At 33.5% G+C, this 21,457-nt stretch overlaps 3 protein-coding genes across 3 annotated transcripts; 2 read left to right on the forward strand and 1 right to left on the reverse strand.

Moving 5' to 3' along the window:
- Window positions 1-807: 807 nt before the first annotated feature.
- Window positions 808-1,904, forward strand: LOC145063581 (uncharacterized). The gene is made up of 3 exons (XM_079011176.1): window positions 808-1,185; window positions 1,293-1,434; window positions 1,521-1,904. Exons 1-3 carry the CDS (start codon window positions 870-872, stop codon window positions 1,648-1,650), a joined length of 588 nt encoding a protein of 195 aa, XP_078867302.1. The 5' UTR covers window positions 808-869; the 3' UTR covers window positions 1,651-1,904.
- Window positions 1,905-6,812: 4,908 nt separating this feature from the next.
- On the reverse strand, window positions 6,813-10,929 carry LOC145061728 (protein PLASTID MOVEMENT IMPAIRED 1-RELATED 2-like). Its single transcript, XM_079009272.1, has 3 exons — window positions 10,780-10,929; window positions 8,111-10,056; window positions 6,813-7,624 (listed from the first exon to the last, which is right to left on the reverse strand). Exons 2-3 carry the CDS (start codon window positions 10,051-10,053, stop codon window positions 6,943-6,945), a joined length of 2,625 nt encoding a protein of 874 aa, XP_078865398.1. The 5' UTR covers window positions 10,054-10,056; window positions 10,780-10,929; the 3' UTR covers window positions 6,813-6,942.
- A 3,301-nt stretch (window positions 10,930-14,230) lies between these two features.
- Window positions 14,231-16,771, forward strand: LOC145062422 ((S)-coclaurine N-methyltransferase-like). The gene is made up of 8 exons (XM_079010032.1): window positions 14,231-14,506; window positions 14,938-15,046; window positions 15,155-15,379; window positions 15,456-15,555; window positions 15,638-15,748; window positions 15,981-16,064; window positions 16,168-16,226; window positions 16,332-16,771. The coding sequence occupies exons 1-8, from the start codon at window positions 14,320-14,322 to the stop codon at window positions 16,522-16,524; spliced, it is 1,068 nt and encodes a 355-aa protein (XP_078866158.1). The 5' UTR covers window positions 14,231-14,319; the 3' UTR covers window positions 16,525-16,771.
- The last annotated feature ends 4,686 nt before the right edge of the window (window positions 16,772-21,457 follow it).

The following is a 21,457-nucleotide window of genomic DNA, read 5'->3' on the forward strand; positions in this document are numbered from 1 at the left end:
AATCTTAAAGATAAGTTGCATGTGTCTTTGACAATCAGCCTACATACACACTAATCACCAAAAAAAAGATAATTTAATAAGTCCTTGGTTGGCGTTACAAAAGGGTTGGTCTATAGCATGAGTTACAAGCCACAAAATAATCCCAAAAGTCCACTCACAAGTCTTCCTTTTATCATCACCTTCGGTCTATTCCCCCTCGGTCTTTCCTCACAATTGACTTTTCAAGTCAATCCTATTACTTTTCAAATACAAAGTTCCATTTTTATACTAACGTGCTTATCTTGCACCAAAAAAAATTTTGTCTTTTTCTTTTATAATATTTAAGCATATCTAATCATTTTATTATACAATAACAATCTTACAAAAATAGTATATGTTACTTCTAGATTGTGTTTGTTATATAGGATTAAACATAGACACACTAGATGGGATAAGATTATAAAAGCTTTTTAAGCTTATTCTTATTAGGAATATTCATGTCTTTTGCATAACACGATTCGTTCACAAAATTACAGTTTTTATCCATTGACATCAAACATAGTATAAAATTATCATGTCTTGTATTGCTTAAGAAACAAGATCCTTAAGTGCTTATATGCTGTTGCCTTAGGTGACGCATGACCTTAGTTACAAACAAGCATCATCCTACTCCCATCAATTTACCAATTTCCTACACAGCTTCCTAATTCTATTTCCTTATAATAATATGCTAAAACTAACATCATAACCATCGTTTTCAACAGTTTTCATGGGACCATTTAAAGCTTTCAAACTTTTAAATAGCAGCCTCCACTGCCACGGCTACACACGACACACTACGAACCTTCTTTCATGCTTCTAGGAAGGTAGCTACGAAACCTCCATTAGAGATGATATATCATCAAGAACAGCAAACCCTCAACTTGCATACCAAAATGAATTATTATGATCATCAAATGTCTAAAGCCTACAGTTACAGATCAGTAGACTCGCCTGACATGGACTATGATGTTCCAAACCAGCAAACTTATGAGTTTGTTGAGAGCTTTCTCAGCTTTGATGATTGGATAACTGAAGATAAAGCATCCACTGTTCCTGAGTATCAAGATCATACTCCTGTTTACCCTTCTGCCACCATTGAAGATGGTGGTCTGTCGATCGGAAGTAGCAGCAGCAACAGCCATCTTCATGATGGAAGTAGAAGCAGTAAGTAAACTCATTTGATCTTAACATCATAGGAATTCTTTTTCAAGTGGGGTGTTTATTCTATTTACAAACATGAAGTATCTAATAAGCGTTTTTTTTGTAACTAGGGGCCACAGGATTTGGGCAGGCTCAAAATGGCAAAAAAGAGAAAGTCGCCTTCAAAACAAAATCCCAAGTTGAGATCCTAGATGACGGTTTTAAGTGGAGGAAATATGGCAAAAAGATGGTTAAAAACAGTCCAAACCCAAGGTACATGTTGATTATGTAATTTCATACAAACTAATATATATAGTTCATGTTGGGAATTTGTTGACATTGTATAAATATATTTGCAGGAATTATTATCGTTGTTCAGCAGCAGGATGTTCGGTGAAAAAGAGAGTTGAAAGGGATGTAGAGGATGCACGATATGTAATCACAACCTACGAGGGTATTCACAACCACCAACGCCCTTCTAACTACTGATAGCTTGTACTACGATTTGTTAATGTATGCTAAAGAATAGTTGTTTTTCTAAGCTTACTCCATCACTAGCTTATTGAAAAGAAAGTTGTAGTTCGGTTACTTATTTTCTTCAACCGACCAAGGTTATGAATCGTTTTAGAATATAATTGTTTTTAACTGCTATGAAGCAGTCTTTCACATGTTTGTCCGAAAGTATACATAGATGAAGTATTAGCTTTAATAGGTTTATATAAGTTCTGGCATAGTGCATTACATTTCTTGTTATGTGGACATTATGATTTATCTCTTTAATGTTGAGACAGACCTTTCACATGGTTGTCCTAAAGTATCCATGGATAAAGTATTTGCTTTAATAGGTTTTAGTCTTGGTATAATGCTACAATATTTCCTCTTATGCGGACATTGTGATTTATATCTTTAATGAGAGAGAGAGAGAGACCCAAACAATGAATTACCAAATATTTGGTAATTGATTGTGTGGATCTCTCTCACATTAAATAGGTAAATGATCACAAGAAATGTTTGGAGAATTATGCTTCCAAAATTCCAACAAACAATAAACTAATGCAAAATCCTCCTTTAAACAAAAAGTAAACACCATGGGACCTAGTCCAAGAACCATCCTCTAGCATTAAATTAGAAAATAAACAAGAGTTTTAGTAAAAAACTAGATACAAATCATCAACCAAATATCAAGGAATTGGAATGTTAATCATAGTCAGAACAGCAAACTGAATGATTCCTGTCATGAATCAGCTCTTGAATCTTTCAGATATTCATTCCACATCAGGTTAACGGCCCTTCGGTCTCCTTCTAGACCCTCAAAACGGTACTTCTAGGATTATTTTCGTAGGGAATGAACTAGCTTTGAAGATATATCATTAGGGCTCATTTTCGACTCTATTTATAGGTTATAGTGACGTCACGACAAGGAAAAGGACTTGTCATGCCATGGGAGATGGAATCCTTGTTGTCCATGAATTTTTTGGTTTTCCACGCAGTGGAAATGGCTTTGCCATGGTGTGGGAACTGGGAATCGGTATTTTTCACAAACACAAAAGTTGTCCAAAATTTTGTCTAGTTTTCAAAACATCTTGAATCTCCTTAATCGAGTTACGAGTCATTAGATACGTTCAAAACACTGAGGAGCGGTCAATCTATCAGCAACATCTTTTTAGCGTCTTTTTCAACTCTGTTCTCCTCCTTTTGCATCCCAGCTCTCATTTTAATTGTAATTGAACATTTCAAAACATATTAAGTATCATATATCTTAAAATATATCATTTTAATCAAATATATTAAGATAATGGTCTAAAATATATAGTTAAATAAAGTCATATCAACTACATACATACGTGAATGTTATGATCCAACCATATCTTACACTCATTTTCATTTATATAGTCCAACTACAGTCTTTCCTTTTATTATCCAACCATAGTCTTTCATGTCAGTGCTATGATCCAACTATAATATTTCATAAAGGTGTTATGATTCAACTATAGTCTTTTATACAAGTACTATCATACTCCCATAGTCTTTCATGCATAGTCATAAAGACAGTCAAGCATACATTGACACCTAGTGTCCTACATAGTATAGTGACAAAACTTACGTCATTGAAACCCAAAAAATCACAACTGCATGCTAATAAAAGTAAAGGCCAGTCTCATGATCCACCTGGACATTAGATAAAAGTCAAACCTTAGTCTATGACCCAAAATCCTAAAGTTTGTCCCATGGTCAAACTTAGTCAAAAAGTCAAACTTATGGCTAAAGGCTCTCTGCGCCATATTCTGGCCCCAACACTCGCTACGGGACAAAATAATCGACTTCGAAACAAAACATAGGTAGATCAAAAAACCTAATGATGCCCCGACGCCCCTAAAAAGATGCCCAAGCTAATTTCCAAAGCTTATTTTGACTTAATCCATTAAGTCAAGGCTCCAACTCTCAGAAATGATTCTTAATGATGCCTTAATGGATAAAGTTTCCAGCTTAATCCATTAGAACACCACAAACCAACTATATCTAAATCCCTAGTTTCTGAAATGCCCAAGATTGCATTTTTCTTCAAGGATGGAGTTAAGAGAGCACATACATGTACTCTAAACTCCAAAAAAAATGTTAGATCTGAAGCCAAACATGATTTTAAGATAATGGAGTTGTCCAAACTCCATAGATCAAGCCATAAAAGGGACCAAAACATAAAATATTGTACTAAAACTCCAAATACTCTTATATCTAAAGGTGAAAACCATCAAAACTTGAATCATTAAAACATACCAAGGTCTAGAAGATGAATGAGAGCTGATTTCTTTAGTTGCAAAGCTTTAATGCCAAATCTTTCAAGAACACTTCAGTCTAAAGTCGTAAAAATTCAACAATATGGATGAGAGGAGAGGGGAGGAGCTCAAAACTATGAAAGGGAAGCTAGGGTTCCTTCAAGGTCGATCCAAGGTTAATGGAGGCTGGGAAATGATAAGCACTTGGAGTTAATGCACCTTAAATATCCTCAAAACCCTAAACATGTTCAACCCATGAGTCTGGGCGCCCTAACGCCCCTAAATGGCGTCCTGGTGTCTTCAGTATAATTCCATAAAATTTTCAGATTTTTACGATTAATTCCTTCAAGCTTCAGTTTTCACTTCTACATTTCCTTAAACTTTAAAACCATCGATAAAAGTATGGGAAAAGTGTAATCAAGACTTGGGTGTTACAATTGATAAAATTAATTTATAAATTATTATTATTACATATTTTGTTGTTAATATAAAAGATGTTTATAGTAAAATTAAAATATGAAATCACATCAAAATACTATAACCATATTTACATTTATGGTCCTTTTAATTACCCCACATTTTTCTATAAATGCCTAAAATTCAATAGTTTAATAAGGGCATTGTATTAATTGAATAATGTCTCATTATGATCAAATTAAAATAGTATAATTATATTTACATTTATGGTCCTTTAAGTTACGTCCCATTTTAATATAAATGGCCTAAAGTTCATTTGTTTAGTAAGTGTGTTGTATTAATTGAATCCCAATATGATCAAATCAAAATAATTTAACTATATTTTCATTTATGGTCCTTTAATTTACCCAACATTTTACTATCGATGACCTAAAGTTCAATTATTTAGTATTACCGAGAGTTCATGATGTTCTTCATTCACAAGAGTATTTTATCAAATCTAGTTTAGGACAGAGCATAATTATTGCATGAGTTACAAAACAAGTTATTAGCAAATCGGGGACTGTAAGCAATGATTTCTTTAGGATTCTATAAACAACTTACATAACTCGTAGAGTTTTAATGGATTGGGTTCTACACAAAATGAATATTAGATGATTATGTCGGATACTGGTTTCTTCATTACTAATAAGTATGGTGTAATCGTCTATTTTTCAGATAAGTAAGGTTCGTCGACTTGTTTTCCGTTTTAGCATGGTCTACAAGGAATCTCTCATCATAGATCTATTGTTATCGTCTACCTTCATAATGGCCATTATGTGAAAAATGATTTACAAGAATTACATCTAATGCTTATAGTTTTGTTCCTTTGGCATCACAACAGATCAAAACGTTCAGTTGGATGGGAAATAATATATAATGTTCAACTGAATGCATATATTCCACAAATTGCACCACGTAATAATTGTATTATTTATATAGTTGATGTCCCTAATAATTAATAAAATTAATTTATAAATTATTAATATTACATATTTTATTGTTAATATTAATGCGTTTTTAATAAAATTAAAATATGACACTATTTGACAAAACGGTGGTAAATAAAAATTGTAATTTTTATTTATTGTAGTTGTGTTTGGTCAAAAATAGTTGTAATTGTGTTTTTTAATATGTTTTTGTTTGACGTTAATAATACTAAAAGAAAAAAGGCCAGGCATCAGTGATACGACAAATATCATAATTTACTAATTGTCTTAATCAACTAGTTGTGGCCGAGACGACCACCTCTCGTCTAAGAAATAATCGAAGATTAATACAGCTTAATCAATACGGAAAATAAAAATAAAATATTAATATGAAACTAATCAAAGATAAATAAAAATTCAATAATTATGATAGCATGTATAATATTGATTAATTATAAACATTAATATAATAATTAATTAATCAAAACAAAAATGTGAAAAATAGTTTTGAAAGAGTATATTATCATATCATTGATTAAAGATAATTATTATATTTTTTAATATTTGTTTTACTTGACTTTATTATCATTCGTTTTGACTTAATTATGAGGTTGGTTAAAATACATCACATTTGACTATATAAAATTAGTTGAAATTATATTGTTTTCATAGAAAATAATAAATAAGTTAATGATAAGTTAACTTTTGGTTTTGGTGTCCATAGAGTATAGTTAGCAATTAATAGTGGTTTTGACTTTATTTATTATCGGTGCGTTAAAAATCCCCCAACAGTTGTGACCTTATTTTGGCCATGAAACAATTTGGTATTATTATTAGGTCTCCTTTACATGTTCTAATCAACTAATCCTTGTGTCCCAAAAAAGAATATTCAAGCACTTCTAATTTTAAGCTATCAAGAAAATGTATCAATATCCTTTGTAAAAAAACCTCCCTCTAAAAATCCAAATCTTTTATATTGACTATTCACAATCAATATAAAGAAGGATATAATATTAAGAAATGGTAGTAGGATCTAGCCTAATAAATGAAAATCATTTTGGCATATTTCCTTCTCTCATAAAATTAACCACATGTCATTTTGTTATAATTTGAGATATATTTATTTTCCACTTGTCATTACTTTAATTTTTATTTTCAATATATCATTAATTTAGTTTCCATAAATTAAACCTACCATAATGACTATTAATTTCAAATTTCAAATTTTAAATTTTAAATTTCAAATTCAATTTCAAATAAATTTATAATTTAAACCTTTATGTTTAACATTTTGTTATAATTAACCCATTTAGTACACACTAAACACATAATTTTAATTTATTTATTTTTTACATGTTTTTTTTCTCATAATTTTCATTTATTTCAATTTCAAATTCAAATAAAATTTCTATTTAATCGTTCGTACTTAACATTTTGTTTTAATCAACCCGTATAATATACGGGTCTCACAACTAATGTTGTAATATACAAATCAACAAAAATAGGTCGCTATTTCTTGTATTTAACCTTTTTAATCATACATACCTATATATCTCAAGAAACAAATATCATATCTACCTTCATTATACCACAAAATTCACATGAAAATATGTTACTATTTCTCATTTAAATACGATATCAGGGTTCCTTACGTATAAACTCATTCCCGACAATTCTTTCCACTTAGAAACTTCACCATGAACATAAGAAGAAACACTCCACAATGTTTCTTCATGCTTCATGTTCATAGATCTAATAGACGATTTCACTAAAGCATTTGATTTGGAAAATTGACGCCTTTTCATCTTTCCATTCATCCCACTAGAATGCAACCACCTGGACCCCGATTGGTTCTTTTGAAGGTCAACTCTAAACCCCGTGACATGAATCTCATTAATTTTAAACACGGGTTTGATTGTGGTTTCGGTGTGATCCCGCTCAACATGAATTAATGCAAACATTGGAATGCCAACGGGTTCGTAGTCTCGGAACGGGTCTCTGAGTAATAACCGTAATGCTAACGTGAAATTACTAAAATGCCCATGATTTTCCGACCTTAGACACTCGTCCAATGATACAGACATGGCTAATAGTTCTTCGATGTCGGGATTGCTTGTTGAATCCAAGTTGACAGAGATGCTCGAGGGAGGTTCTTCGGTTGGGATACCGGATTGGATTCTTAATCCTTCGATTAAGAGGTGTTGAATCTTTTCGATTGCTGAAGGGGCAATTTCGTCCACTGAAACATATTCTGAATTGATCTCGTGGTAAATGAGATCTAATTCAGGAAGTAATTCATGCCTCCTGCTTAAAATATTTCATTCGTAAAGGAATTTGTTTGTTCCACATATGACAAAAACCGCATTTTATTTTCCCACACAAAAAGGTGTTACAAGGTGGAACAGAGACTCGCTCTCGATCTCGATCTCTTGTTTGTACAAAAGACGAAAATGCCCTCCTCATCCTCATCATCAAAAATAGCCCTAGAAAGCCTGTTTAGTCCAATCCAGTTCAGTTAGTGGCTGCATGTGTAGGATGGAACTAAATTGAACTGGACAGGACTAAACAAGCTTTCTAGGGCTATTTTCGATGATGAGGATGAGAAGGGCATTTTCGTCTTTTTGCACAAACAAGAGATCGAGATCGAGAGCGAGTCTCTGTTCCACCTTGTAACACCTTTTTCGGTGGGAAAATAAATTGCGGTTTTTGTTTTAAATACGAAAAAAATTCCTGATGAAAAATAATTTCGAATTTCATAATAAAAAAATTGAGTCAACTAAAATGACTAACCTCTCAAGCACCTCCATTTCCAATTCTTGCAATCTCCTCCCTGTAATCTCTTCCATGGGCATCAAACGAGCAGCCTGGATGATCATCTTTTCACCACCAACTGCCGCCCATTTCCGCATTATATCCAAACCATTAGACCCCATTGCCATAGGCAACACAACTGAGCTAGAAACTTGCACAATCAATCTCTCACCATTTTTAGCTCTTCTAAAAACCAAAGGACTCATAGATCTCAAAAAACCACCATTTCCCATCTTCAAAAACGAACCCAAACCACCACCAATAGGCGGCAACTCCGGCAGCCTTTCCGGCGAACAATAAACCGGACTCCCAAACGCACCCGAATTCGTTCTTGGAGAATTTTGAAATGCCCTCTCGTTTAACCCCCATTCCTCCATTAAAGCTTCGGTTTCTAAGTTCTCAAGCATTTTAGCTTTCCTTCTACTTATCAAAGACTCCCCCACCCTGGGCCCCACGACTTCCACTTCATCAATTTCTTGAAATAGAAAAGATGAATTGAAAACATTGGAAGTGTCTCTTTCCTCTTCTTCAACATCGAGATCAAAGTCAAAGTTTTTAACGACAATTTGAGTTTCTTTCTCAAACTGTCGCAAAAGACGCTCTCTTGGAGACTCCGGCTCACTATCGGAACCAAGAAAGTTCATGAAATCGTTAACGACGGTTTTTGTTAAGTCGTCTAAGCTACGTGATCGAACAATTTCACTTCTTGAATTGTCTTCAAGAAATGGGTTTTTTTGAAATGAAAAATCCAATTCGGGTGATTCTGTTGAGAGATTTTGCAAAAATAATTCGAGTTCTTCAAGATTTTCATCAAGAAAAGTCTCGGTTTCCAAATTACCGATTACTTTATCGTTATCTTCATCAACAGCAAATAATTCCTCAACATCAATTGTCTCTATACAAGAATTCTCAACAAATTCAACATTATCTTGATCTTTTTGAGCAAATTCAACACCTTTATCAATGAATGTAAACTCCTCATCATAATCAATTAAAGAACTCGGTTTCGGATCATCAAGTAACTCATAAAGTAAAGAAATCGATGGCCCAGATGTCATATTGAAAGATAAACTTGATGCGTGGGTCCTACGCCTTGAGTTACTAGGAATGCTTTTGACCCTTTGAAGCATTCCATTATAACTCGCCCCATTTCCTCTATCTTGAATCTTACCAAGATTCTCACTTCCTTTATACGGAATCATTCCAAGATTCTCGTTTCCTTTATCGGGAATCTTTCCAAGATTCCCAGATAAAGAAAACCCAAAACTAACATTTATTATCGCGCCTTTTGCCTTACCCATAAGCTTAAAACTCGTTTTCCACTTTCCATTTCGGTTCTTTTCTTCTTCTAACTCCATTAAAGTTAGTGGAAGCAACCTTGTTAGATCGATCCAATGCTTCCCAAGATCTAAACTTGGAGCCCCAACTACTGAAACATAGAGTAAAGAAAGCTTAGGTTCATATTTAGCTACATTATCATGATCGGTTTTACCTATATATATCGAGCATTGATGACTCAATGTCTCTTCAAACCCTGCAAAACCTTCTTTAACATGTATCGAACGAGTTTTTAAAACCTCGTGTTTTCTTTTCCAACAAACACATAAGCTAAGATCATTGAAGTTTATTGGCAATCCTTCTATGGAATGGACATGGAGAAAGAAAGAAGAAGTTAATCTATGATTTCGGATATGAGTTAGGGCTTTTAAAGGCTTCCATTTCCATATAGAAGATTTCTTCTGATTTGATAAGACATTGTCGTTTACATACTTTGATTTTCTTGGGGTTTGATCTATTGAAGGCTTTGGTGGGTCGTGTAGATATAGGGCTTTGCTTATTTCTTCTATATCGTGCAATAGCCTTGAGCTTCCAAAGTCATCAATGGTTATCTTTGAAGATTCCTCCTCATTCGGCAGCATCATTATCTTCACATAAATTCAACAACAATATCAATTTAAAAAGCTAGTTTTGATATCTTTAGAATTATGTTATTGAAGTATGCTAGAAATTTAAGCACCAAAAGCAGCTGATAACCACACTAAACAAACAAAGAAACTACAGTGCAAAGGCAATGAAAATGTAATGAAAGTTAGGGTGTACTTTCATCTTTTATAAGAGGGAGCTTGAATTAGCATTTTCAAAATGATTATTCCAACTTGAAGAATCAAAATCAGATAATTAAGTGCTTGAAGTTGCGATAGTTAGGTAAATCTACATTCAAATTTGCTAAAAGTACACATCCGAAACCCCCATAATTTGCTACAGAATCCGATTAGCTAAATAGTCATCTGAAGTCTGAACCCTCCTGGTTTTCTACCCTTTCATTCCTAAAAGAAGCTACATTTCATTCAAATAATCCGACATGAATCTCTCTAACTTTACCCTTACATAGATAAACCACAAATATCATCAAATATACGATTAGATGGGGTTTCCATCAACAATAACAGTTAGATAAGAACTCGCAAAGGAACAAAAGATAGATCAAATCATTCAATTTCGAAGTTATTTATGATTATCGCTTCTCGATTCGATTTCGTTTTGCAAAAGCTCATACGAAAACACATAGCAGATGAAAACCCACTGCAAATCACTGGAATATATACAAGCAGTATGGTAGTTTTGAATTAGTTGTTAAGCAAACTTACCACGGTTGGAGGAGCTTGAAGCAACAGAAGAGAAAGAGGAATGGTGTGAAAAACGATGGATACAGTTGGGATTTAGGCATATGAACCTATCAGGTCACCTCTCCCTTTCCGACTTTTTTCGAGGGTTTCTGGTCTGAGATATTAATTTTGTCTTTATAGTCCTTATTTTGTGCCTTTTAAAATTTATGCCATCTAAATATCCACATGTTTTGAAAAGGTTTTTCAATTCTTGAATATCTTAAATAAATGTCAAAAACTTGTTTCCATAGCAAACTTGTATATTTATTAGGTGATCGACTCGTCTGAACACCGGCATGAATATTCGACATACATATATTTATATATCTTATATATAGATATACGATTGAAATTAAAGTCAAGAAATTATAAGACATACCAAACACAGATATTTATCTATATATCTATCGTATGTTGTGAGATACTCAAACATCATCAATCCAATCTTATTGACAAATATCGTATTTACAAACATCGAAGTACTTTATTGACATAAAATATATTTTATTTATTTATATTCAAACGTAAAAACTTAAATACATATTAAAACATTATTTATTTATAAATAAATAAATGCATCAAGATGTTTTTTTCTTCTTCAAAACATCCTAATACATCACCTATAGACTTAATAAGAACATTGTAAATACAGTTTTGTTTTATAATAAAATGTTATTGTTAATTCCATGACCTTAGAATGTGTTTTATCCTTCATTTACCTCAAGTTGTTCCATTTCTTTTCTCTGATGAGATTGAAGTAAAGTGTTGCTATCTATCATTAACCTGGTGTGGTGCATCTGTTTCTCATTATAATATTCCAAAAACAAAGTCATGTTGTGTTTGGAGTCTTTCTCGGGAATTATATTAGTTTACATATGGAAAGAAGAATGAAAAGACAGAGGGGGGGAGGGAGAGGACACAAAAGAAAGATGAAAATGGTATAATAACAGCTAGAACGAATGGATTTAAAAGGGGCAAGAAAAAACAATTTAAACAGCAGATGGTTCTTAAAGCAACCCAAATGTGACATATTAAGTAAATGTTTCATATAAATAGTAGTTAAGCTTCTTATAATTGCATTCAATCAACATGTTTACACTCTCTAAGCGTGTAGACACCAAAGTGTCTCATACAAACCTAGAAATTGTAGATACCATGTACCTTTTCTTGTATAAAGTTACGATTAGCATACACTATCACTTACATATCCCTAAAATTGAACTGCTACAAATTCAGTTAACAATAACATATCCATTGGTGGCAACTTTAATCCTTTGTAATAGAATTGAATTGGAGAGAGAAATTCAACATGCTTTGGAGATGGATTGTGAAAATATAAAAATGGTGCAAGACACATTGGGTGTAATACACATAGTTCGATAATAGAAAATAACAATACTCTTAGATTTTACTACCTCCCCTAATTTTGCAGAATTCACATTTATCATAAGCAACCATTGGAGTTTGTCGAGACTGATTAGAGGAAACAACAAGAACAGCAGGAGTGGAAGTAGAAATGGAGGTTGCTTTAAACCCTTTTATGTGCGTGAGACTTGATACGAGTTTCTTCAGCAATCAACTCATGAACAACAGGATCCACTGAGGGAAGGGGGAGCGGTGAAGAATCGTTCCATGTAGACCTTCAAAATTAAAAAGCAACGCCATCAAAAACTAGACCAAACATTGTTCTTCCTTCCTAACAACATAAGGCTCAAAATCTTTTAACTCTTTAGATTCAATAAGAGTCAATTGATCCCACAAATCAGACATAACAACATAGAAATCTTGAATATTCTGGTCATTTTGTTGAAGAGCATGAATATTATATTCCAACTGATATTGTTTAGCAAAGTTGGATTGAGTATAGAGGCTCTTTAAGTGATTCTAAACTTTCTTTGTTGTGTCATATTTAGCCAACTGCATACCAATAGACTGTATATCAGAATTGTTAATCCAAGTAATGACCTTGGAGTTATCAGTCTCCCAAGCATCAAACAACAAATCGAAATTCTCAGCTTGAGGCATTGAAGGTTTGGCTTTAGTCCCAGTGACATAACTCCACATATTCTTCCCACGAAGGAAGTTGTTTATAACATAAATCCAATATGTATAATTCTTTCCATCTAGTCGAGTACTGATTGACTGAACGGAATCATCATTTACAGTCATGTTGACAATGGATAAATAACCACAACAATAGATAACCAATCAGAGAATGAGAAGAGCAACAAACCAGCAGAAGCAACCAATCAAACAGCAACAACAAACTAACATCAACGAAGGAACATCAAACATATTGAAAACGAAATGGCTACAATAACCCTAGAAGTTTTCAAAGGAGCAAGAGATCGATGGGTGCCACAGATAACCGCTGCAAAACCTTCTAACAACGTATCAAACATCCGCTCTGATGCATGATTATATTACAATATGATTATTGAAAGAGAGAAATTACACGGTTCTCAATGAAAAGCGAAAAAGCTACAAACAAGAAAATGGAGAATAAATACTAACTAAGACCAAACCCTAATCAGCTAGAATCTAAAAGGCTCATAAACATATGGGCTAACAACATATGAGCTAACATTTCATACAAATGATATACTTCAAAGATATTTTTTTTGTACTAAAAAACATAATGATATTTTTTTGAACGTTTTAAAATTTTCCTTACCCTTTTAAATCATTTATAGTTACTCTACCGAATAGTGTTTACCGGTGAAAGTAACCCATAAAAAATGTCGACCAACCTCCTCTAATTCTAGCTTAAGAAAATTTTCATCTAGTGCCCACATGTAACTTCTAATAGCTTATGACCACCCTTTCCGTTTAGTTCTTCTGTCTTTTTTCTTAACGTCAACTGAAGATAAAAAAAAACAAATATAACCTATGATTTGGTTGATGCATTATAGAAAGTGTCCAAAAACATGCAAACCAAAGTTCAACTATTCATGTAATTAGAGGATTATGTAATTGGAGGATCTAACAAGGATAATAAAGCATCAGATGAAAGTTGAAACCGAGACCTTCATCATCTTCATTTCTTGTGATAAGCACAAAGTAAACTAAGATATATTTTACTATGTGATCAAGCACCAATTATATTAATAATATACATAGAGATAGCGAGACTAAAAAAGACGACTCTTCAAATCAGTTATGGGTTCATAATATAAACGTTAACGTGAGGGGGGTGAAAAAGACTAAAAACTAAAAAGCCCTCACTCACATGACATATGTGATGGCTTTCAAGTAACGGAGAGGCATAGACGATAACAACTACAGGGACCAAAAGTGCTGGATTTAAAAACCATAAAGACAGTCGACATTAATTTTCCAAAACTTGAAAAAAACTGTAGATATGTCCATACCTGAGTAGGGACTATTTCTGTCATTTACTCTATAAACAATTGAAAAGTTTGGTGAGATCAATTATTTGTCTAAATTTCACCCGCCATAAGTAAACTGTAATCTTATCTTCTCCGACCACTTTCTCCTATCTTCAACGCAAAATTCGCAGAAATGAGCAACTTACTACAGGTACCCTACAACGCCACCGTGAAGCTGATGCTAACTTCCCTTGAACGCAATCTGCTTCCAGACGCAGTTATACGCAGACTCACTCGTCTCCTTGTAGCCGGGCGTCTTCGAAACTGCTTCAAACCCACTTCTCAAGAACAACTCCAAGACCTTATGGCTTTTGTTCATTGTAAGATCATATATCTATCTAATCTAACTCTCTTATTTGTTTTCAAAACCCAATGTACCTTTATCTTCGAATTGTTCTACCGATTTCACTTAATTACCGCATTTGTTTCACTTTCACTTTCCCAAATTTGGGATAATTAGACATGTAGTTTTACGAATCTTCCTCTTAGCACTAAATTGGAGTTAATTATGGAGCAACAGTAGCTGTGTAGGGATTATTGAAGGAATAGACTGATTTCTAGGAATGTCAAAACCCGAATTTAGCAAACGATTTGGAAACCTATTTGGAAGGGTGAAGGGTCCGATTACAATATGCTCCGATTAGGGGGACTAATTATGTAACTGAACACGATTTTAGTGTCTTCTTTCCAAAATTGGGAAGAACATATATGATTCATTTATTTATTTGTGAAATTATTGGTTATCTTGCAGCATTAGAAGAAATGCCAATAGCTGTGAAGACAGAAGATGCTAAAACTCAACATTATGAGCTTCCTACCTCTTTCTTCAAACTTGTGCTTGGGAAGAATTTCAAATACAGGTATCAATCTCTTCATTTTTTCCAAATACTGATTCAAGATTGCATAAAATAACTAGCTAGATTTTATAATAAACAAATCATTGAAAGTATGTTGCATTTTTTTTGTAGCTGTTGTTATTTTCGTGACAAGTTGAGCACATTAGAGGATGCTGAGGTGGCAATGTTGGAGCTTTACTGTGAAAAAGCTCAACTGAAAGATGGGCATACTGTTCTTGATGTTGGATGTGGTTGGGGATCTTTAATTATATATATTGCTAAAAAGTTTAGTAATTGTAAAGTTACTGGAATTTGCAATTCAGTCACCCAAAAAGCACACATTGAAGATCAGTGTGGGTAAGTCCTAACTTTTTACAAAATTTCACATGATTTATTTTCTCAACAATAACAAAAACATATCTTTTTTATACAGGAAACTTAGTCTGCAGAATGTGGAGATAATTGTGGCAGATATTAGCACATTTGAAATGGAAGGATCATATGACAGGATATTTTCAATTGAAATGTTTGAGGTATTAATAAACATGTTAAACTTCTTCTGAAAAAAAAAATGCTTATTGTTAATATGGCTTGATTTTTTATTGGCTTTCACAGCATATGAAAAACTATAAAGATCTTCTCAAGAAGATATCCAACTGGATGAAAGAGGATGCTTTTCTCTTTGTTCATTTCTTCTGCCATAAAACATATGCTTATCACTTTGAGGTAGGCATGCTAAACTTTTTTATTTATGATGAGTATGAGGGCATTAACGTCTTTTGTACAAGGAGTCTTTGTCACTTCTTGTTTCACCTTTTTCTCCCGTTGACATCGATACCAATCTTAAGGGATGTTTGTCTGGATAAAGTGTTGTGTTTCTTTTCTAGACTGAATTAACAGTCTGAACGAGACTAAATGACCGTTTTACCCTTACGTTTCAAATAAACAAATTTCACAGGATGTGAGTGAAGATGATTGGATAACTAGGTACTTTTTCAGTGGAGGTACAATGCCTTCAGCAAATCTTCTCCTTTACTTTCAGGTTATCTCTCAAAATCCATTCTTAGTAAAAGACCAAAATACCCTTGTCAAAAAAATAATATCTAAATATACAAGGCTTCATAGATGTTTAATTATTTGTGTAGGATGATGTTTCTGTAGTTGACCACTGGCTTGTGAATGGAAAACATTATGCACAAACAAGGTAAACAAACAATGTGCCTGTTTTCTTACACTTAAGCTCCCAGTAGTTTCAATTCTTACATTTTAGCCCCTTTAATTTGTGAGATGGTTTTGTTTATGATATTAGTGAAGAGTGGCTAAAGAGAATGGATAAAAACATGGCATCAATAAAGCCGATAATGGAGTCAACATATGGGAAAGATTCAGCAGTCAAATGGATAGTGTATTGGAGAACATTCTTCATTTCAGTTGCTGAATTATTCGGTTACAATAATGGAGAGGATTGGATGGTTACACATTACTTGTTCAAGAAAAAATAATGGCAAAATCTTGAGGCTTTGTTTGTTAATTTGACTTGACAAGCTTTCTAGGGCTAATCCTGATGATGGGGATGAAAAAGGTATTCATGTCTTTTGCACAAACTAGAGATCAAGGGCGGGTGTCTAATCCCCTTGCTCCATCATCAGTCAAAGTCAAAGTCAAATGCAGTACAATAAATTCAATCTTGTAATACAAGAAAAATGTGTGCTTTCTTTAAGTTTTATTGGTTTTCGATAATTTTTGGAAGTTTAGTGATGTGTGTAGCGTTTTGATTACAATAAAGTTTTGATTAGTTTTCCATTCGAATTGATAGTTGGTGTGTTTCAAAGCATGAGGATATAGGGTTATGTTCTACACAATTGAATCACAATATAAATGGTTGCATCGTTAACAAAAATCATAGACTATGTAACTAAATAGACTGGATTGGATTGGATAGAACTATGTAACATAAATAGACTAGATTGGATTGGATAGAACTGGACAAGCTTTCTTGTCAAAATGATAATAACAATATTGATTTTGATCTACAAGTTATTTTTGTTATATTATTATCGGTGTTATTAAGCATGGCAATTGTGGTTGCAATTTTCACAATACTAAAGTGATACCATAATAGTTTGCAAAATGCAATCTTCATTACCTATGAATGACCGAATATATACAGAACCATCGCAACAATAAATGAGATATATACGGTCTAATAGTGTTTCCCTATTTTTTCCTAAAAAGTTGTATACTTTAAGGGGTGTTTGAGATTGTTTATTTAAAGTGTTTATTGATTTATTACGTTTTGACACCACTAATAAACAAAAAATTTATGGTGTGTTTAGTTGTGGAAAAATGAGCCTTTTTCGGTAAAATTTTCCAAGAAAAATAAGAATTTTGGAAACGCGTTTAGTTCGTCTATTTTTCAAAATCTTTCACAGAAAATTTTCTAAAATTACAAAGAAATTGGAATTTTTTGGAAAACCAATAATTATTGTTTTCCATATTTTTCTAATTCCAAAATTTTTCTAAAATATAAACACACACTCACTTCCACCTCTACCTACCCCCACCTTAACACCCCCAACCCACCATACCCCTACCTACCCACACCCACCCACTCCCAAGCCAATCCCCACAAACACACACCCACACCCACATATAAACACACACCTATAAACATACACACACACCCACAAACACACACACACATACCCACCCAACACCACTACCACAATCACCGACCTACCATCACCATAACCACCACCACCACTACCCCATCACCATCGTTGCCGCCACCACCATTGTCTGTCATCACCACCGCCACCAACATCACCACCACCACTGTCGCCATCATCGACACCACCACTGCTCCCTACCGCTGCCCCCACCCCCACCCTACCACCACTACCGTTTTCTAAAAATGAAAATCGATAGAAATATACACATCTAAACACGTTTTCTAATTTTCTAAAACTGAAAATGAAAAATGAATAAGTTTTAACTAAATGCATTTTCTAAATTTTTCAATAAAAATTGAAAATGAAAAACGAAAACCGAAAAGGGAAAATGAAAACTGGTTTTCAGTAACTAAACGCAACCTTAGTGTTTGGATAAAAGTCGGTAACTCTTTACTTATCTAAAACAACTTATTATTTCTTAGTTATTAAAAACATCTGAGAAAAGTAGTTTAATACCATTCACATCACAACCAAGATGCAAAGATCCTCCTTACATGAATAAACATCAAAAATTTGTCTTGGATCAATTCTCACACAATTCCCTTCATTAAAACAATGCCTAACACAACTTGTAAATCTTGTTTCCAAAGCACGAGGATACAAATGTGATGGGTTTTGAGCAAAACATCATTCTTATGGTGTACATGCAACCCTAATGCTTTGGATCTAGGTTTTTCTCAAGTTACACATGCAAACAATCTTCCAAAGCATAAACCCTAATCTAACATGTCTAAGAACGAAATTCATATGTAAATAAGGGTTTGGAATCTTACCTTACTTGTTATGTAGCAATAACAAGAACAATCCACAAAGTCCTTGACTCTTGAAAGCTTAGTGCCCCAAGTGTTGCACCTCTAATGGAGTCACAAACACCACTAGCAACAAATAAAAATATGAGAGAGAGGAATAGCCTTCAAAAACGTCTAGGACTCTCCAAGAAATCATTGGGACGTTTTTGGGAGCCTTTGGGGTTCTTTTTATAGTTGAGGCTTCTAGGGTTATCAACTTGGAAACCCTAATTCCCTTGCTTAGGCCCTAAGCAATATATGGACTCCTTAATGGACAAGCCTTGGACGAAATATTTATGGACTCTCATAGAGATTTCGTCCACCTTATACCAACAAGGTCTATGAGCCCAAACTATAAATATTACTAATTTACATAATCAGTCCCTGTTAATTTAATCAGTGTATTTTGATCACCAAATTAATTTATGATCAGTACTAATTAAATAATATTGTTTCTCAATTAAGATATTATTCTTATAATATATTATTAAATCATAATAAATCATCTTTCTCCATAATTCATCATATTAGTTGCTAAGGTGAAGTCAACCCAAAAGGACCATGCTCATAATCGGGTCAAATACATAGTAATGGGCTTAGATACTTAATCCAACAGTCTCCCACTTGGATAAGTCTAATAACTATTTTGCAAGTACGACTTCAGAACCTGATTAGCAATCGTAGCTTTCAAAAATCTTTGTCGAACTCTGATCTTATCAGCAACGTGTCATTTAGATAAGGGGTCATATATTCCTCCATTATAGATATCGTATAGACATGAGACATGGATTTTAATCATTCTCTCTGTCTATGTGTTGTTTCCCGATTTCCAATTTATGACGACTGACAACATACTGCAATTGAACACATCAACTTAGTCCAGGCTTGGCCAAGCGCTTAAGGTATCATCACTAAATCATCGAGGGGCCCATATATATATATATATCGCTTTTATCCCTCTTATGGTAAAAGGAACGGATAAACTTCGACTTAAATGTTCGCTTGCACTTACTCATCAAATCACACACAACAATATGTTTTATAACACCAAGTTACTGATGCGTTTACATATGTTAGTGTGCAACCGACTTGCAAACTGCAACTCACATGTCTCCATTTCAAGAGTATAAGATACTATCGTCTCATAATCACCCGTGATAAAATCCATGAAGTGATTCACGTGAGCGTGGGTTTAATCCAATACTCAAATCTTATTTCATGAGCATTCATGAACACTACAACAGACTTTTTCTATGTCTAAAACGCTTCAGACAATCTACAGTTGGATTCATGACAATCTTGCCTCAATACCTACTTCCAAAGTATGATCGACTGTGGATGGTTTTAATAATCTTATTATTCAGGAAGTCAAAACATGCGAAGTGAAACACAAGAATAATCGAATCCAATATGGCCTCAAAACTTTTGAGTATAAATAAAACACCTTTTATTTAATCACCATATCGATTACACATTATTCATTGTATAATGTTTCAGATAATCAACTTAATACTTGAATTATAACAATAGTTGTCCCATGCTCCAAGCATGCATACTATGTTTACCTATGGTCCTTACTTTGTGAAATAGATCAGTTGAACACATTTCCAATTAATGCTCATTTCACAATCCCTAATCCTTATTACTAGTGTAAGAATACCTAATTCTTGCCACTGTTAGAATATGTTAGATTCTAACATTTTACGCATTGATCTTTTTGTATTGACATGACTCCAAAGTCACAAAGGCTTGGTCAATGATATTATAAAACATTCCATTGGAGATTGTTACAAGACAATTCCACGAAATCGAAGTCTCAAATTCAAAGTACATTCCTTTGAGCATCCTTCTTGCATAAAAGTTTCTAATCTACATAGATTTTTAATATACATCTCCCATTATGGAAACATTTCCATATTTTCCATATGAAGACACATTCTAAATAGAATCATATCTATTCATAATAATGTTAATATGGTTCATCCATTACTATACTTCTAACTGCCCACAAGTGACCAATCCTTGGCGAACCTTAGATCGTCTTTGACAGTTGTTTAATTTACTTTAGTCATATTCGGTTCAGGTCCTTTTCCCTCTTAATGCCATAGGCATTTGGAAAATCAGAATGGACGAATATTATAGCATATGCAATCGATCCTATACCCGAAGCGTATAGGATACGATACACAATGGAAATGTGATACTTTACCAGTCTTTTGCCATAATATTTCCATATATAGAATTCCCTTATGTCGAATCTTTTCAACATAACATTCATATATGTCCTTTGACTAAATTTGATTAAAATTTCTCGATCTAAGCTTTTAGACTTGAAATGAAGTATAATATTCTCTCCCTTAATTATAGCAAACAACTTTTCAACCTCTGCAACTTTGCGAATTGAAACTTTTGTTTTCTATAATTAATATTGCTAACTCGCAACACATAATAATCATGCTCCCACTAACATGATGATTATATCCTTATCAGCATAACACTTATGCTCCCACTAGCTTTGACATGCATTCAGAAATCAGCTGGACTTTCTAGAAATCAATACTTATTGACTTTCTTACCAAAGTTTATATTTCTGATACGTGATGCTTCGATAAGCCCATACACCTTACATTAGAAAGTTCATATGTATGTCTAAACTATTCCAGAACTTATATTAATAAGTCTCAAATGTCCAGAGTAATTGCCAAATCTCACAATTCGAACTATGAAGAGGGATGTCGTAATCATAATCGAATTTGAGAATGCAAGTTACACAATCACTATCTCCTTAAAATCTTTTTGGTGAAAGCGTTTCCTCACAATCATTTTCACGAAGCGGACAGAAACCTTATCACTTGGATTTTATGGTGTATGCGTTCCTATCCATGTGAAGTTTTCATAACCATTATCACAAGACA

This window comes from Lactuca serriola, chromosome 7 (genome assembly GCF_051521515.1).
Source record: "Lactuca serriola cultivar US96UC23 chromosome 7, Lser_US96UC23_V15, whole genome shotgun sequence".
Lineage (NCBI taxonomy): Eukaryota > Viridiplantae > Streptophyta > Magnoliopsida > Asterales > Asteraceae > Lactuca > Lactuca serriola.

Excerpts from the sequence above, each read along its gene's own strand:
- LOC145063581 (XM_079011176.1), top strand. The coding sequence starts at position 870 with ATGATATATCATCAAGAACAGCAAACCCTCAACTTGCATACCAAAATG. Across the intron at positions 1,186-1,292 it reads TCATGATGGAAGTAGAAGCA|GGGCCACAGGATTTGGGCAG; the intron begins GTAAGTAAACTC and ends TTTTGTAACTAG. Across the intron at positions 1,435-1,520 it reads AAAAACAGTCCAAACCCAAG|GAATTATTATCGTTGTTCAG; the intron begins GTACATGTTGAT and ends ATATATTTGCAG.
- LOC145061728 (XM_079009272.1), bottom strand. The coding sequence starts at position 10,053 with ATGATGCTGCCGAATGAGGAGGAATCTTCAAAGATAACCATTGATGAC. Across the intron at positions 7,625-8,110 it reads GAAATGGAGGTGCTTGAGAG|GAGGCATGAATTACTTCCTG; the intron begins GTTAGTCATTTT and ends TATTTTAAGCAG.
- LOC145062422 (XM_079010032.1), top strand. The coding sequence starts at position 14,320 with ATGAGCAACTTACTACAGGTACCCTACAACGCCACCGTGAAGCTGATG. Across the intron at positions 16,065-16,167 it reads ATCTTCTCCTTTACTTTCAG|GATGATGTTTCTGTAGTTGA; the intron begins GTTATCTCTCAA and ends TTATTTGTGTAG. Across the intron at positions 16,227-16,331 it reads AAACATTATGCACAAACAAG|TGAAGAGTGGCTAAAGAGAA; the intron begins GTAAACAAACAA and ends TTATGATATTAG.